Genomic DNA, 16,364 nt, shown 5'->3' with positions numbered 1-16,364 from the left:
TCATGCCATAGTCTATGCGGGAGTATCTGCCCCAATATACAAGTGATCCGGCCTCCAGTACTGCGGATCGCATCGTCCATCTATCCTGGGGGAGTGCCATCCCCGACCATGCCGCCTTCCCAAGAGAACTGCGGCCATCAAAGCGAGGGCATCACCGTCCATGAGCGACGAGGCGCCTGGTTATCCAACCGGACATGGCCTTGTCAACGCCTCAGTGGATAATTAAATGGGAAAACCACGCTCCAGTAGGTTGAGTAGCTAGCCTCGACCCTAGTATCGAAGCGGGAAACCCGGAGCCGCGACTATCTCTAGTCGGCTTGTAAAAAAAAAAAAAAAAAAAAAAAAAAGGCAGAACGAGAAAAGTGTCCTTCATCCGCTGTGATCCGTCCGCTGATGACGCCCCATCTAGTGGCCAATTTTCTTATAGCCTTTGACCGGCACCTAGTCTTACTGCGTGGCGCATTGTGGGCCACCCTCGTCATCATCTTCATCCTCCCACTCACCGCCGTATCGTGGATCACCTTGGTGAGCACCCATCTGCACGGTATGTTAGCAGTGCTCATACTTGATGTGTTAACCAAGTTGTAGGACGCACCTTCTCGATATCTGCATCTTCCTCAAACTCGACATCGTCGACAACATCCGCCTTTATTGGTGGTGCAGGAGGGGGGAGAAGCTTCTGCAGAGCCTCGTAGTCGCTGTCCTTCTCCAGCCAGCCATTCTCTGGGAAGTCAATCTTGACAATCAAGTAGAGATCGCCCTTCATTTCGCCTCTTTTGAAAGGCATACCCTCTCCTGGAACCTTGAGCGCATCATTGGGCCGGAGAACCTTGCCGCGGGGGTGGTCTATGTGGATACCTCTGCCGTCAAGGTGCTTCAGGACTACTCGCGAGAAACCAGACAGGGCTTCAGCTAGGGTGACGTGCAGGTCGGCCGAGAGGTCGTGTCCGATGCGGGTGAAATGTTCGTGCGGCTCCTCGACCAGGTGGAAGATGAGGTCGCCCGGGGTCCGGTCTGGCAGCTGATCCGCCTCGCCTTCGAGCACGATCCGCTCGCCCTGCATGGAGCCGCGAGGGATGTAGAGCTCCAGCGCCTTGGTCTCCTTGACCGTCCGCTTTCCTTTGCACTTCTTGCAGCGGTCTTTCTCCTTGTAGTGCGTACCGGATCCTTGGCAGTGGTCGCACGGTATGACCTCCTTGGTGACGAGGCCGGGGCCGATCTGTCGGAATGCTTCCTGGCGCCCGATCCCGCGGCACCGTTCGCACTTTTCGGGCTTGACCTTGTCTTTTGCGCCGGTGCCCTTGCACTGACCGCATATGACCTGCTTCTCGGCGGCGAACTTGACTGTTTTGCCTTTGTAGAGCTCCTCAAGCGTCACTTTGTAGGGCTGCTCCTCGTCGGGGCCACGTCTTGGGCCCCGCGGACCGCCGGGACCGCCGCCCGGCATGCCGCCCATGCTGAAGCCAAACATCTGCGAGAGGATGTCGTTCAGATCGGGTCCGGCTCCTGGCCCGCCTCTCGACGAGTCGAAGGCGGCCATGCCATGGGTGTCGTAGAGGTGGCGCTTCTCCTCATCGCGGAGAATCTCGTACGCTTGCGTGACCGCCTTGAACTTGGCTTCGGACTCGACCCGTCTCTCTTCGGGGACTTTGTCGGGGTGGTGTTGCAGCGCCAACTGCCCAGCCGTCAGCACTTGATCAGACGAACCACCCAAGGCAGTCAAACTCACCTTCCTGTAAGCCTTCCTAATCTCGTTGGGGCTGGCTGACTTATCCACGCCAAGAAGCGCTGCATGCCCGAGAGGCCAAGGTTAGCATGGGGGCATCCTGTAGGGCGACGGGGACAGAGTGCGCGACGTGGGCGAGGAGGCGCAGCATACCGTAGAGGTCAACGTCGTCACCAGCGCTGGTGCTGGGTCCGCCGTCCATGTTGGCTACTTAATGTGGTTTTCGGGCTCTCGAATGCCCAAGCAATCCGCTACTGCGATCCTGCCAGAAAAGAAGTACGTTCTAAAACTTGGGCAAGAGACGACTTGCAAGTGGCTGAGACTTGGATGGCAGAGAGCCTTGGGGTTCGGGTGGTTGGAGTGGAAAATTCAGCACATCGATGGTGCTGCCCCACGTCCAGAAAGCACTACCACGGACGAAGGAGCTTTCTATAGAACTCTCAAAAGCCACCGGATGGTCGGCTGTTTGCAGTTACATAGACTTGAAGCGAGGAACAAGGAGCCCTTTCCTGCTGAAAACACCCAAAGAACTGCAGAGTCAAAGTCTCGATCTCACCTGGCGCCAAATCCAATGTTATGCCATGGTGGGTAACAGACATGCAGTAGGGTCTCGGCGGTGACGCCGGGGCAGCTGTAACTATCATGTATAGCGATGTAATTACGATGGTGGAGCAACAGCGCCCCGCACCCCTGTCAATCGATGGGATTCCCGAGACGGGACCCAGCTAACGGAGCAAGGCAGGTACCGTATGTACTGTGCTGTACACACTGGATGTACACTACCTTGGTACGGCACCTCGACCCGCTGAGACCGTTCCATCTTCACGACAAACCGGTCGGCGCCTGGGGAAGCTGCGCGTCACCATGAGAGGCATCGTCCTCCTGAGGAGGCCGCTGTGTTCAGGATGCGCCCAGCGGGGGCTTCTGTCCATCTCACAGCAGCGCTTACAGAGGTTCTCATTCGGCTCAAATCTTGCTGCTCAAGCAGCGGTGCAGCAGGCTCGACGCGAGAAGTTCGATCTGCCTGACACGCCATGTCGCGCCCGCTTTGCGCCCTCGCCCACCGGGTATTTGCATTTAGGGTCTCTGCGGACAGCCTTGTTCAACTACCTCTTAGCGAAAGCAACCGGTGGCCAGTTTGTGTTGCGCATCGAAGACACTGACCAGGTGAGGTCTTTGTCCTTGGCAGTAGAACTCCATTCCAACGTGTATGTCGCTCATTCTTTGCAACTGTAGAGCCGCTTGGTTCCCGACGCAGAACGGAGGCTGTATGAAGACCTTCGGTGGGCCGGGCTGTCGTGGGACGAAGGTGAGTTCTTGAATGTGTGTCCCGTCGACCTGGCCCATACCCGTGCTCACCTCTTCTGGCAGGTCCGGACATCCAGGGGCCATACGGACCATACCGACAGGTAAAACACTTGTTTTCGTTTACGACGCAGTCGAGAGCGCCGCAGCTGATTGTCTCAGTCCGAAAGGCTTCCGCTTTACAGCGAGCATGCCGACAAGCTTGTGCGTGAGGGCAAGGCCTACAGATGCTTTTGCTCGCCCGAAGCTCTAGAGCAACACAAGAGAGTGGCCCACGAGCATGGAGGATCTACCCAATATCCCGGCACATGCCGCGTCATTTCTGCGGAGGAGTCTGATGACCGTGCCGCCAAAGGGGACAAGTTCGCTATTCGGTTCAAAAGTGCCGAGGAGCCCGTCATGATCCACGACATCGTCTACCACCGGTACCGGAAGAAAGACCCCGAAGACGACTATATCATCATGAAACGTGACGGTTTCCCTACTTACCACTTTGCCAACGTCGTCGATGACCGCCACATGAAGATCACCCATGTGATCCGGGGAGCGGTAAGACGAGCAATTTACATGGGCGGACTGGACTGACTCTCTGGCCCGTCTATTGCGCAGGAGTGGCTCATATCGACACCGAAACATGTCGAACTGTACAACGCCTTCGGGTGGGCACCCCCCAAGTTTGCCCACCTCGGCCTGCTTGTAGATGAGCAGAAGCAGAAGCTAAGCAAACGGCATGCTGGCGCCAACATGTCCTGGTACAAAGACGGGTACATTCTCCCGGAAGCCCTTCTTAACTTTGCCGTTTTGCTGGGCTGGCGCGGGAAACAAAAACTAGGCATCCTGGGCCTGCAAGACATGGTCAACAATGTAAGCGGCTCGTCGCAACGGCTATGTAAGAGTCCATGGCTGACATCAAAACGTCCTAGTTCTCCATGCAGTTCACCAGAGGCGACATAGTCGTGTCCATGGCCAAGCTGCCCCACCTCCAGGACCAGCACCTCAAACGCCTCTGGCAGAACCCAACACCAACAAACACGGCCCTCTTCGAGAGCCACGTCCTAAAACCCTTTAGAGCGGCCATCCGAGAGGTCGACTCAGCCAGGGCAAGCGGCGCAGAGACCGCGCCTGGTGATATCCCTGTCGCATCCCTCGGCAAGCCCCTCCCGACGGCCCAGATCCTAGAAGAGCGCTTCCGAAGCGATCTCGGGGACGGCCTGCTGAGCGCCAAGGGAAGCAGCCTGATGCCGGACCCCACGGCACGGTTCAGTGCTGCTGTCTCCCATCTCAGGCATTTCATCTGGGAGATACCGCGCGGCGCGCTTAAAGCCTCTCTCCTGGAGATACAGCCGGATACGCTAACGCTGCGCGACAAGCCGGCGCAGCTGAGCGACGTCATGTCGCATTTCGTGGAGCAATTCAGCGCCGTCGCGGAGGGGAGCTGGACTCGAGACACGCTGCACCGACTATTGCGCGATATGGAGAAGCAGGGCCCACAGGGCATGTACACGCTGTTGCGACGGGCACTGCTTGCGGCGGGGCATGGAATGCCAATCGCCCGGGCGATGGAGATACTGGGCAGAGAAGAGACGTTGCGGCGCCTGGAGGCGGCGAGGCTTGCGGCAGAGGAGATTTCTGCTTCGCAGGCTGATGGAACATCAGCTGCCTAAGCCTAGTAGGACTGTCGATCAATCTCCTGCTGGAGAGTTGTATAAACTACCTTATAGAGTAGACGGGAATGTCTTGTAGGACTAGGATGGACTAAACGGAATCATGTACAATACCTTAACCACTCGCCCCTGTGGTCTTTTCCGCAGCGCCTCCTTCGCCGTCTAATAAACACCAAGAATCACCTAATCTCATGCCCCATGCGTTCCAGAAATAACAAAGCCTTGGCTTTATGGGTGAAACTCTTTTCATCCCCACAGACAAACTCCTTAAACCCGTATCTCATCTACGCCTTCCCACTACTAAATATCTCCCGCTTCACCTCAGCCGCCATAAGCCCCGCCCGCTCCTTGGCCGCAACCTGACTGACATCCCGCACAATCTTTTCGATGGCCAGATCTGCCGGGCTTTTCCCAATACCGGCGCCAGCACCAGCACCGGCACCGGAAACAGCACCGGCACCACCACCACCGGCACCACCACCACCACTACCTCCTCCTCCTCCTCCTCCGCCTCCACCTCCCGTGCCGGTCCCAAGCAACCCTCCGAACCCGGCGGGCCCGCCCCTTCCGCCGGCGCGAGACACGCCCGCCGCGGCCTCTTGGATCCGGTGGCCCAGATCGCTCATCTGGCTGCTCGCGTAGTCGCGGTTGGTCAGCAGCGGGTTCTGCGCGAGCGTCGACACCCAGTACTTGTTCCACAGCAGCTCGAGCAGCCTGCTGTCGAGGGTGCTCCGGAAGTGCTCGACCTCGAGGGCGTAGTACTTTGCGGCGTGGGCGCCAAAGTCGGCGGCCTTGGCGAGCGGGACGGATTGTTGCTGCTGGTGGTGGTGGTGGTGGTGTTGGTGATGGATGGAGGAAAAGGGAGACGACGAGGAAGAAGAGGCCGCCGGCTGGTTGGTGGTGGTGGCGAGCGGTGGCGGCGGCGGCGGCGGCGGCGTGTAACCGTCGGGGAAGGTGCGGAAGGCGCCGATCTCGACCTTGTTGGCCGACACGGTCCGGTCCGGGTCGATGACGATGGCCACCATGGGTCCCTGTAGCTGCTGGAGCTTCTGCGTCGCTACGTCGATGCCCGACAGCCAGCACCCGTAGCCCGGGTGCGAGTGGTACCAGCCGATGACGTTCTCCTGGCGCGACTCGTCGCGGCAGAGGGCCAGGTACTCGACCAAGTACTCGTCGGCTTCGCCCTGCGCGTTGACGCGGGTCTCGGTGCCTTCGACGGGGAGGCGGAAGGCGTCGGTGACCACGAGGGCGGTGCCGTCGACGTACCCCTGCATGATCCCCATCACTTCGAGCGAGCCGCCCGAGCGGGCATGCATGACCATCTTGATGAGGGCGACGGCGCTGACGCGGACGGTTCTGAAGTAGTGCGGGTCAGAGACCCAGGGCCGTTTGGCCGAGATTTCGCTTTGTGATGAGGGTATGTAGTTGTAGAGCGAGTCGCGCTGGCGGTCGACCAGCTTGTCGGTTAGTGGGAGCTCTGGGCATGGGAGTTTCTTGGTTAGCTACCGACTGGCACCCACGAGAAGTAATGTTTCGCATATAAGAGAAGAAAAGCTAATTACCCATCTTGAGATGTGTTCCCGCGACGGCTGTCGAGAGCTTGTGCAAAACGGGAGGGCTGTGAGTTGTGAAGGTGGGAACGGAAGCTGCAGGCTGCCTAGAAGTTGAGGATGGAGGGGTCAGCGGTCTGGCCGGAGAGTTGCGATAAGATAAGAAACGCTGCCGTCAAGGTGCCAAACCATCCTCCCCTAAGGTCCCGACAGCCGCTGACAGTTCAGTGCTTTTGCGTACATCGCGAATGGAGAAGACTTACTACATATCGAGGCATATATTGCTTTGCTAGATACAATATAGATATGTGCTACTCGAACTCCTTTAGGTAGAAACCGGTCCAATGCTCCAGAACAATGCAGCCAGTCACTATTGCCTCCCTCCACCTCTACCTTCCTGCCTTCCGGCTTCCGTCTTCCTTCTAGGACCAGTAATATGTAAAACGTGAATAAGAGAGAGGGAGAAAAAAAAAAAAAAAGAAGAAAAAAAAGACAAGAAAAAGAAAAAAAGATAACAAAAACATGCAACACCCTCCTCACCCTGTCCTCATCCTCGGGCCCCGACTAAGCTTCCGTACGAGCCCATTCCCGCCGCCCGGTTCCTCTTCACCATTTGCACCATCCTCCACGCCATCACCATCACCACCGCCACCACCACTACCCGTGTGCACTATCGTCCCTTCTCGGTCCTTCAATCGGTGAGCCAAAGCGTGGATCTTGTCGCGCAACACACCAGTCCTCCTACGCTCGGGACTAGGTTGGTCCGCCACCAGCCCGTTATTAGGCGTCCCACTTGAAGAAGAAGCAGTGGAGACAATTCCACTGCTGCTTCCGGGCCGGGGCGTCCCACCGTTCCCTTGAGCGTGTCCGCCCCCACCCCCGAACGGTCTAGACCAGCCGCTCGATGCCGGTCGCAAGAGGTTGAAGCCGCTTCTGTGGCCATGGGCTGGGCTCTCAGGCGGCGCCGTGAATGCCGGCGATGGCGGCGCCATGAGGAACGACGGGACTGTCGGGCCCGTTTGTTGTTGTTGCTGTTGCTGCGTGTTGATTGTCAAGTTGCTGGACCGCTGCGAGCGGGAGGAGGCGATGCTAGAGCTCCTGCTCGTTGACGGGCCCTGGATGGATGTCTGCGAACGCCTGATGGACTGCGGTGGCGAGCGAGAGAAGTCGTAGATCGACGACGAGTCATCGCCGCTGTTGTCTCTCGACTCAACCGCTGTTGGTGTGGCTAGCAGCACCGAGCTCGTGGCCAGCTCCCGTAGCTTCGACTGCTGCGCAATGTTTGGCCTGTGCTTAGAGAACTTGTTTCCGATGATGGCGCCCGTGTGACTGATCAGCGCCTTGATGACTCTGCTCTTCAGAGCGAGCGCAAGGTCCAGGTTGGACCACGTTTTGTTGCGGTACTCAATCGTGGGGAGTCGGAAGACGAAATCATGCACGTCTTCAAAGTTGCGGTCGCCCTTGCCCTTGTAGCTCAGGCACAGCACGACTGAGGGCATCTTTATATACGCAAACGTCATGTAATTGGATGCGCGGTCGATCATCTTGGATAAGTCGTCGGATTGCTTCTTCTTTTCGCCGTCGTTCGACCTGTGTCGCAGGATGAAGCGGGATCCCTTCCTGGGCTCTCCGTTGACGGAAACCGTATCCTTGGACGAGAAGCCTGATGGCGTCCTGATTGCGCCGGGGCGCGGAGTGCTCACGCGCAGAGAATCATGCGACCGCTTTTTGCCCACGGCCTTGAATCCCGAACCAGAGCGGAAGAGACGGAACGAGGTGCCTTCGCCCGAATGAATACTGAGCGCCTTTTGATCTTTGATAGACGCTTCGTCGGGGTCAGAGGTTAGGGTTGGGCGCAGGCGGAGCTCGAGAGACCCAGCACGTGTCGTGTATGGCCCGTCATCCTGGTCGGCATCGGCAGTCACAAGACGCGGTACCGACTCAGCCAGCGACTCGCTGTCGGCCTCATCTTCCTCGTCCCCCACAGAAGACTGCTTTACCATGAATGGCGAGCTGTTCTTGCCGCCGCTGGATGACTTGTCGCCGTCCGTGTCGGGGAATATGTACTCGAAAAGCTTCTTCCCAATCTCGCGCTCCAGCTGGATCTTCAGCGGGAACAGGTTTACCTCGAAGTGGTCCATGACTGGAATGCCGGCGATGGCCTCAAGCATGTTCCAGTACACTCGGATCATTGGCTGGGAGCCTGTGTCAAACCCACCACTGTTGCCCTCGACATAGGGCGCCACCATTGCGGGATAGATGGCATCCGGAAGCAGGTTCAGGCCGAGAATCCTGCCGACTTGGATCAGATTGAGATGCGAACCGTCTGAGTTGTCGGTCCGATCGTATTCCACGTCCTTGAGCTGCAGTTCGACGAGGGGTTCGTTGTTGTCCCGGATGAGCTGCCAGACGATCTCCTTCGCCATGATGCTCCACTTCATGAGGGTGCTGCTCGTCGTGTTGTCAAACTTCCGCTGAGACGAGGTGATGGCCTTCATCATGAAGAACAGCTCGTCCTCGCACGCTGCCAGGTCACGCTCCAGCACCAGCCGGTCTTTCCATCCCTTCTTGTCCAGCTGCCTGGAGTGCGTCTGGAAGTGCGTCTTGATCTCTTCCAGCTGCCGGACCCGCTCCTGGAGCTTGATAACCATTTCCGGAGCGCCACGCAAGTCGCTGAAGTCGGAGGCGAGCATGATTTTTTCCAGCCGCTCGTTCCGTGTCTTCTCCAAGGGTTCACTGTACATGAGGAGGTCGACCACGATGACGTAGATGGCGTAATACTGGGATGAGTTGCACAACGCATGAGCCTGCGGGAACTCGACCCAGAGATTGTCTGTTCTGCTCTCGGTGTTGTCTTGCACGGCTTCGTCGGTGCCCTCGTTGGTATTGACCTCGTCGTTGTACTTCAGCCGAAGCGTGTTGAACTTGTCGTAGCGAAGCATGGCCGAGGTTTTCTGCACGACTCGCTTGAACCCAAAGGGGTCCGCCTGGAAGTCAAACATAACCTCCATCGGAACCCATGGTGGCCACGCCGAACCCGGCGGCGTGCCGTACGTATTGCCCGAGTACATGGACACCAGCTGTGTCGAAAACCACTTTTGATGCGTAACGAAAAACTGCGTGCTGTCCATGTTGACGAGGAAGCGTCGCTGAACAAGGCCGCTGACGTTATCAGACATCCTGCTCTTGTCAAGGACATCAACCACCTTGAGCTCCATGCCCTTAGATGTCGTGAGGACCACGTGCTTCTTGTTCTTGTCGCTCTGTAGCTGGATCTGCGGCGCGATGAGGCGGACGTGGTAACTGTTCTGGGTCGTGAACTCATCCGCGATACCGCTCGACAGGTCAGCGATGGATGGATGTGCCGCTCCATCCTCAGCGCCGTCTGCCCCCATGAACTTTTTGCCATCCTGTAGTATTCTGCGGATCTTGTCCTCAATGTCCTTCTGGGCGTCGCTGTCTGTTCCATTCGCATCTGGAGTGCTGCCAGTTGCAGAGGGGGTTGCAGGGTTACCGCCCTTGGCCGTCTTTGACTTGGTCTGTTCCTCCACGAGATCCAGGATGAACTTCACAGCTGGGCGCGAAAGGTAATACACGAAACCCCGCCGCTGGCCGACTTGATGGATGTAGCGGAGGATGATGTTCCGCAGCGTGTTGTTCCATTTCAGTTGCAGGTTATGGACAACGAATCGGTTCTTGAAGTCGCTCGCAAACTCGGCAGCAGCCGGGGTCGACATGCTCCCTTGTAGATTTGGGGGGATTCCATGATCTACCTCGGAACTTGGGGACCCTTGGCCCTGGCTGGAAGTGGGAGACGGCGGTGTCATCTCCTCCAGCATTCCTTCTAAGAATGTCCTCCTCCCAGCAAGAACGACAGTGTGCCGGTTCAGGACCTCAAGCTCGGCCCTGAAGTCTGTCTCGCCAGGATCGCCTCGGATGAGCCGAAGCTCAATCTCTCCTAGGTTCCGCTTATGCGTCTCCACCTGCTCGTCAAGCTGCTCCAGCCGCCGACGGATCAGTTGACTTTGTACTCTCCTTGGGTCGTCGTCCTCGCTCATGACGCAGAAGTGGGTCGGTTCCTTGCCGAAGGGACTGGTCCGATCTGGATCGCCGTCAATGATGCCACCGATGTCTGTCTGGCGGAAGTAGGTAATGCGGGGGGCGAATGCAAGCGGCAGGATCTTGGTGTCAGGATTTGGTTCGGTCGGGAGGATCCAATCAAGCTCGACAAAGTCGTCCATGTCAATCCATGTCAAGTCATTGTCGGGGATCGTGAAGCGGGAGAGGTCGGTGCCATCGCCCTCCTGGTCCGTAATGAAGGTTGAGAGCGAATGCCTCATGACCGCGTCAGCTGTTGTGGCCCGGATGCTAGCCGAAACAGCTCGTATATCGGCCGAGATCAGATCCAGCTGTCCGGCGTGGATCTTCATGCCGCTCGTTCTGGTCTGGGTCTTGCGGCCACGGTCTCTGGTGTTGAACTCCTCTCGCCTCTGATGTAAATCCAGTATCCAGCTGTCAAACCGGACCTTGATGCCGGTTGCCGAGACAGCGTTCTCGGAATAGTCCTCGGCATCTTTGTGTTTGTAGATGTGACTGAGGAACAGTGGCGCCAGCAAAACATTGTATTTAATGGTAGCGAGGTGTCTGCCAAACTTCTTGCTATTCTTTTCCCGTCCAGGCCAGAGCGAGCCTTGCCGGATTGGTAGAGAGAGCGGCCCCGAGAATAGAGACCACCAAGCGAAGAAATGGGTGAAGAGACGAGGGGTGAGGTGGACGGTATTGTAGCTCCGTGACGGCTCAGAAATCGGCCCGGTCCACTCTCGATCAACCGGTGCGCGGACGGCCACGGATAGATGGATATGCTGGCTGCGGAAACCGCGGAAAGCGTCGTAGGGGAGACCGCCCTGAGTCTTGGCATACTGCGGTGACTTGAGCACAACGTCGTAGTGCGGTATAAAATCGAAACTCCTGTTGCCTTGCTCGATCGCCCGCTCAAAGACAAGTCCGGCCAGCCATTGCACCTTGCCCGAGAGTTTCATGACAACCTTCTTGAAGGCCGCGCCAGCCCTTCGGCTGCTGTCGCTCGCGATGCTCTCATCCTCGCCGTGTTGCCGGCGGCTCTCGCGGACTTGGTGGCTGTAGTCGGGCACCGCCAGGACGTACTCGCCGCTGTCGACCGTCATGAAGCGCTTGGGATCATCGTCGGTGTGTATGTTCCATCTTACATCGTTTCGCCAGCACATGAGGAACCCGGCGCCGTTACCCGTGACTTGATACGGGTCTCTACTACCCTTCAGCGCAAGGTGGACGTCACCGTCGCCACGCCATGCCACCCGGACGCGCGAGTGGAAATTGAGTCGAATCTTATCCCAGAACCCGACCTTCTCGGAGGGATCAAGCTGCGGTTTCGTCATTGACTCGATCGCCATCATCATGTCCTGGATGGCAGGCTGGTAGGACGGGCCCCATGTGATGCGGGTCGGGTTCGCAGTGTGAATGTCAATGGTCATATCCGAAAAAGTCTTGACAGGCCCGATGGTCCTCCGCACGTCCACCGCGAAGCTTCCCTCGTTGGGTGCTGTCGGGTCCAAGCCCCGGGGCGGCACGATCTGGACTCTAATCCTTCGAGTGGACTCCGGACCCCGATATTCTTCGGCGATCACAAAGTCTGTTGACATGGAAAGGGCGGGTAGGCGGACAGACTGGGCGGATTTGGTAGCCGGCACATGCAAGAATGGGAGCGGGTAATCGCGGAGTGATATCCGTGCCTCTCCCATGCTGATCTGTACGTTCATGGGAATGAGAAGAGCGTACTGCATGTTCCTTGGCATGCCCTTCCCAACCTTGTGCAGGAAGTCTGGGAGCTCTCTCATGGGAAACGACGGCTTATCGATCGCGATATGGAGATCATTGATGAGTGCCGACATGAGCGCCGGCCGTTGTGGCACCTCCAAGATCTTCTCGCTGTCCTCCAAATCATCAGGAATCTCATTGACGCCCCAAAACTGAGCATGCACATCCTTCATCCCGTTTCTGGCCAGCATATACTGGCGATCGATACGCTGCTTCCAGCTCTTGGCGTTGTGCAAGTCCAAGTTGTGTCTTGCCTCGGTAATCGAGATGCGTGCGTTACCGCTGAACCCTTGGCTGCTACCTTCTGGGTCATACCTTGGTGCTCGATCGCGGAAACGTCCTTCGCTGGCCGCTCCCCGTTGCCCGTCGATGCTACGACTTCTAGCATGCGAGACTCCTGGTGTGGGGGGTTCACCCTGCGGAGCGGCGGATCGCGTCCGCAACTTGGACGACCCTTTTCTTGAATCTTCCTCGTGGATCTTCTTGACCTTAAGACGGAAGGCTTCCTCGCGCGCCTGGCGCTGCATCATTTCGACCAGGCCGGCCCGGTAGATGACGCCGAGCTTCCATTCAAATGCGCCGTCTTCCAGCTCGAAGAGCAGCGCCTTTGCTCGAAGCGAGACTTTCGGAACGTTCTTGGGAGCCTCGGGGCCTTTGTCGAGAATGTACTCGTCTGTCCCAGTCTTGAATCTGTGGTGGAGCTGTATGACAGACTTGAAAGTGTTGACAATGTTGTCTGTAATCTTGTAAATAACCATCTCATGGGGCACGGCCAAGCGAATAGTTTCCGAGACAACGTCGAACAATCGCTCTTCATGGAGCCCTCCGCCGGTGACCTTGCGCCGTGACTCTCGGTAGTCTACCCGAGCGTTCTTGATGCTGACCACCCTGGCCCAAACTCTGCGCATCCTGGGAGCTTCCGCATACAGCCGGATTAGCTTGGCGTGTGCGTACGGGGCCCCCCATCGGTGGCGCCCTGCTTCCATGCTGTAAACTTGGAGCATCAATGGGGGATCCGAGGGCAGGTCGGCCTTGACTTGGACGAGGGCCGCCTTGAAGTCGACACAGACAAGCTCGGGTGTGGCCCTCCAGGAATCAATGTCATCCAGCGAGAAATTGGGGGCACTGCCGCTTAGTGGCGATAGGTGGCCAACAACGTGTCTCTGTGGTGACATGGGTGGCGTCCTGGGCTCAGCGACTTCTTTGTTAGTGCTGATAAATGCTTTCCGCAGTGTTGAGACGGCTACCCCTACGGCGTAATGCCGGTAGAGAGAATAGTGGACGAGGAGCGTTCTGATGTGAGAGTTGATGTGGAACACCGGACCTTGGTTGTCGCTCAAGGCTGAGAGGGCAAGCTCGAACTTGGGCATGTTCAGGAACGGCTCGAACTCCCATTTTTCTGCCGACTCAACCATGAACACTTCAAATCCCCGGACATGCACGGATATGCGACGGCCATCGCCATCATGGTGATATTTCCTTCTCGGCGACATTGGAACCGCCCTCAGCAACTCAGATTCGGGCGACATCATGCCGCGACTGCTGGCTCTGCGCCGGGACGGCCGTCGCTGCAGCCCGTCCAGTCTCTGGGCTCGGTATTCAGCCGACCACGAGTCCAGCTGAATGGCGACACCTCTCGAGTCTTCGGATATCTCCTTGTCCACACCCGCCACTTCAATGCTGCAGTCTGAGCACTGCAGCTGGAAGTGCAGTAGCCAAGCGGGCATAGCGCGCAGAAAGTTGGAGTGTCGGGGAGTCTTTGACTCAGCGCGCTTATCTGGCTGGACATTGAGCCGTAACTGCCGCACGATTTGACGCAAGCCGTCAAGAATCTCTTCCCTGACCATCTTGAGCGTAAAGGTCTCGAGATTCCCTGTCGCGGCTACATGCACGTCGGGCGATGCATTGAGCTGCACCCTCAGGTCGAATGTCTCCGTCTCGAGCAGGTCGAACCGGTTCCCGGCAGATGTCTGGTAATACAGGTTATGTGTCTGAACCCTCATAATAGCGGCCAGAGAATAATGGAGCTCCTCGACAGTCGAGTGGAATGATTCCATGTCGAGGGATACGGATGATATGGAGGATATGATCAAGTCAAACTCATCGGGGTCTGCGGCTTTTTGCACCGGTGGAAGCGCTATCCTCACCACAGGCTCCTGCATCGAGAATTTGATGTTTGCTTTGGGGAGGAGCCGTGAGATGAGCATGTGCCGCTGCTGTTGCTGCGTCTTTGGTGGCTTGGATTTCCTTCGCAGCATCGCCAACAGGAGCGGAAGATGGCGAGGGTCAAGGTCGAGAGACGGGGAGGTCACAACCGAGTTCGCAAAGAGTATGTTTGCATTCCGCTGCTCGGCGGTCCCCTCATCGGCCAGCTCGACCGTCTTGGAGGGCAGTGTGGTTCGCGCAGTCGTGGTGGCCATCGGAATGTACATGATGCGCTCGGGTTTCCCGTGCCCATCGTCCAGGCCGATGGAGATGGACAGCGCAGCCATCAAGGCCTCATGGGCAATATCCTTCGAGGGGAAGTACATTCGGTGTGCGGGGGATTTCGGATCCAGTCGATGGAGGTCAATGCCCACTTCCTTCATGGACGCCGTCAGAAGCATCGGGGAGCCCGCAGGCCTGACCGTGTCAATCTTTTTGGTGAGCCCAATGAAGCTGACGGCGAACTGGACTTCTTTGATGCCCCTAAGAACGGAGCTCACAAGCTCTTTCGAGTCGGACACGGTCTGCATCAGTTCTTGGTTGGTGCTCCCCGGGACGTCGAGCTCCTGAATCACCTGGTCGACGATCACGTCGACGGGTTCAGAATGGGCAAAGTGGTGGTCGGTCTCGGCCCGAATCTTCTTGTACAGGGCGGTGCTGTGGTGGATATCGTCATAGGGGATATGGACGCGGCCCAGCTTGAGGGCGACAGCGGCGTCGCGGAGGCCGTCGAGAGCCTCGTAAAGATAGCCGTGAATATTCAGAGTGGCGCTATCCAGAACCTCCAGCGAATCCCTACCTTCAGCCGTGAACAGCACACTTCGGAGGGTCACGATCCATTCCGCCTGCTGTTTCTGGCCCTTTCTCTCTGCCCTTCCCTGCAGGAAGAAGCGCGCATGGTCAACCATCTTCCTCCGAGTGTCGACTGCGATGGTGAAACTGCCCATCTGCACGTTCCCCACACCCTCGATGCTGACGGTCGAATTGGTCGCGACGACGTCGACCATGCGGAGCCAGTTAACCCTCCGGTGGAGGCGCTTGATCCGTTCCTTGACTCTTGTCAACCTCTTCCACGTCTTGCTCCGCCCATCGTAGTCGGTATCCCGTCGGATAGGCCTCGGGGTTCTCGGTTTTTTTGGAGTCTCTGGTCGTGTCGACGCAGCATCTCGATCGGCAGTGTCCGAGTCGGATTCCTCATCATCAGAAGCAGCCCCGCTTGCCTTGCTCCCCTCCAACTCCCGAACGTTGACGGTAACAGCAAGCTCGCTCACAACAATACTTAGCCAGGTAGGCTGGGCGAAGGTCGGGCGGTGGACGTTGAGGCCCAGGCCGCGTATCTCGATTCGGATGCCATCGCGCGGGGTGTAGGCGAGCCGTCGGAGGGAGAAGTAGCCAATGCGCTGGATCGAGATACCGGTAATTATGCGAACGACGGCGAATAGGACGAATGACGACAGATAGAGGAGGACCACAATTCCGAATATGAAGGTGGGATTAAGGAGGGCCATTTCGATGGAGCACCAGCGACAGGTACCGGCGCCCGGCGCCCATCAGTCGCAATGCCAGATATACAAAGTCAAGTCGCCGAGGTTGACCGGGCAGGGCGCGACAGCCAGACACAATCGGCCCGGTCTGTTGCTGGGTTCACTGGGAGGACATGCTGGAAAATAAGATGTCGTGCTCAGGTCCGATTGTCCAGGTCAAGTACCACTTAGTTCGGACGCCGTATTGTTGGTGCTCTCAGCAGGCGCTCTCCAACGTGCGGCGCATGGGGGTGGGCCGCCGCAAACCGCCACGAAAGGTCGCTCTTTAAGAGGCTAAAAAGATAATTATAACCTGGGAACTAGAGTTTCAGGCGTCACGCCGCGGTTAGGCGGAGGGAAGGGAAGGGGGGGAAAATTAAGGTAAGGTGGGCAAGCTGTCAGCAAGCCGTGGCAGGGGAATTTGATGAATCACGGATCCAATTCCAGGACAGGGTGGGATGAAATGGAGCCTCCTTTGATAACACCACCGATCCCAGAGCGCTCTCTTGCTTGGTCTGGGCGCATTTCTGGCAGGTCG

General features: G+C 57.6%; 3 protein-coding genes across 3 annotated transcripts; 1 reads left to right on the top strand and 2 right to left on the bottom strand.

Moving 5' to 3' along the window:
* Positions 1-447: 447 nt before the first annotated feature.
* Positions 448-1,928, bottom strand: XDJ1 (DnaJ-like protein xdj1; the record flags this gene model as incomplete). Its single annotated transcript, XM_071066000.1, has 4 exons — positions 448-537; positions 596-1,675; positions 1,730-1,788; positions 1,880-1,928. 4 exons carry the CDS (start codon positions 1,926-1,928, stop codon positions 448-450), a joined length of 1,278 nt encoding a protein of 425 aa, XP_070922101.1.
* A 662-nt stretch (positions 1,929-2,590) lies between these two features.
* On the top strand, positions 2,591-4,695 carry MSE1 (Glutamate--tRNA ligase mitochondrial; the record flags this gene model as incomplete). The annotated part of the gene is made up of 6 exons (XM_071065999.1): positions 2,591-2,893; positions 2,963-3,035; positions 3,098-3,135; positions 3,194-3,580; positions 3,641-3,895; positions 3,955-4,695. 6 exons carry the CDS (start codon positions 2,591-2,593, stop codon positions 4,693-4,695), a joined length of 1,797 nt encoding a protein of 598 aa, XP_070922100.1.
* A 284-nt stretch (positions 4,696-4,979) lies between these two features.
* Positions 4,980-15,811, bottom strand: FMP27 (Protein SABRE; the record flags this gene model as incomplete). The annotated part of the gene is made up of 2 exons (XM_071065998.1): positions 4,980-6,172; positions 6,979-15,811. 2 exons carry the CDS (start codon positions 15,809-15,811, stop codon positions 4,980-4,982), a joined length of 10,026 nt encoding a protein of 3,341 aa, XP_070922099.1.
* Between the last annotated feature and the right edge of the window lie 553 nt (positions 15,812-16,364).

Source organism: Madurella fahalii, assembly GCF_045866475.1.
Source record: "Madurella fahalii IFM 68171 DNA, scaffold_6, whole genome shotgun sequence".
Taxonomy (NCBI): Eukaryota; Fungi; Ascomycota; class Sordariomycetes; order Sordariales; genus Madurella; species Madurella fahalii.
Note: the sequence above shows the minus strand (reverse complement) of the source record. Positions and strands in the feature narration are given on the sequence as shown.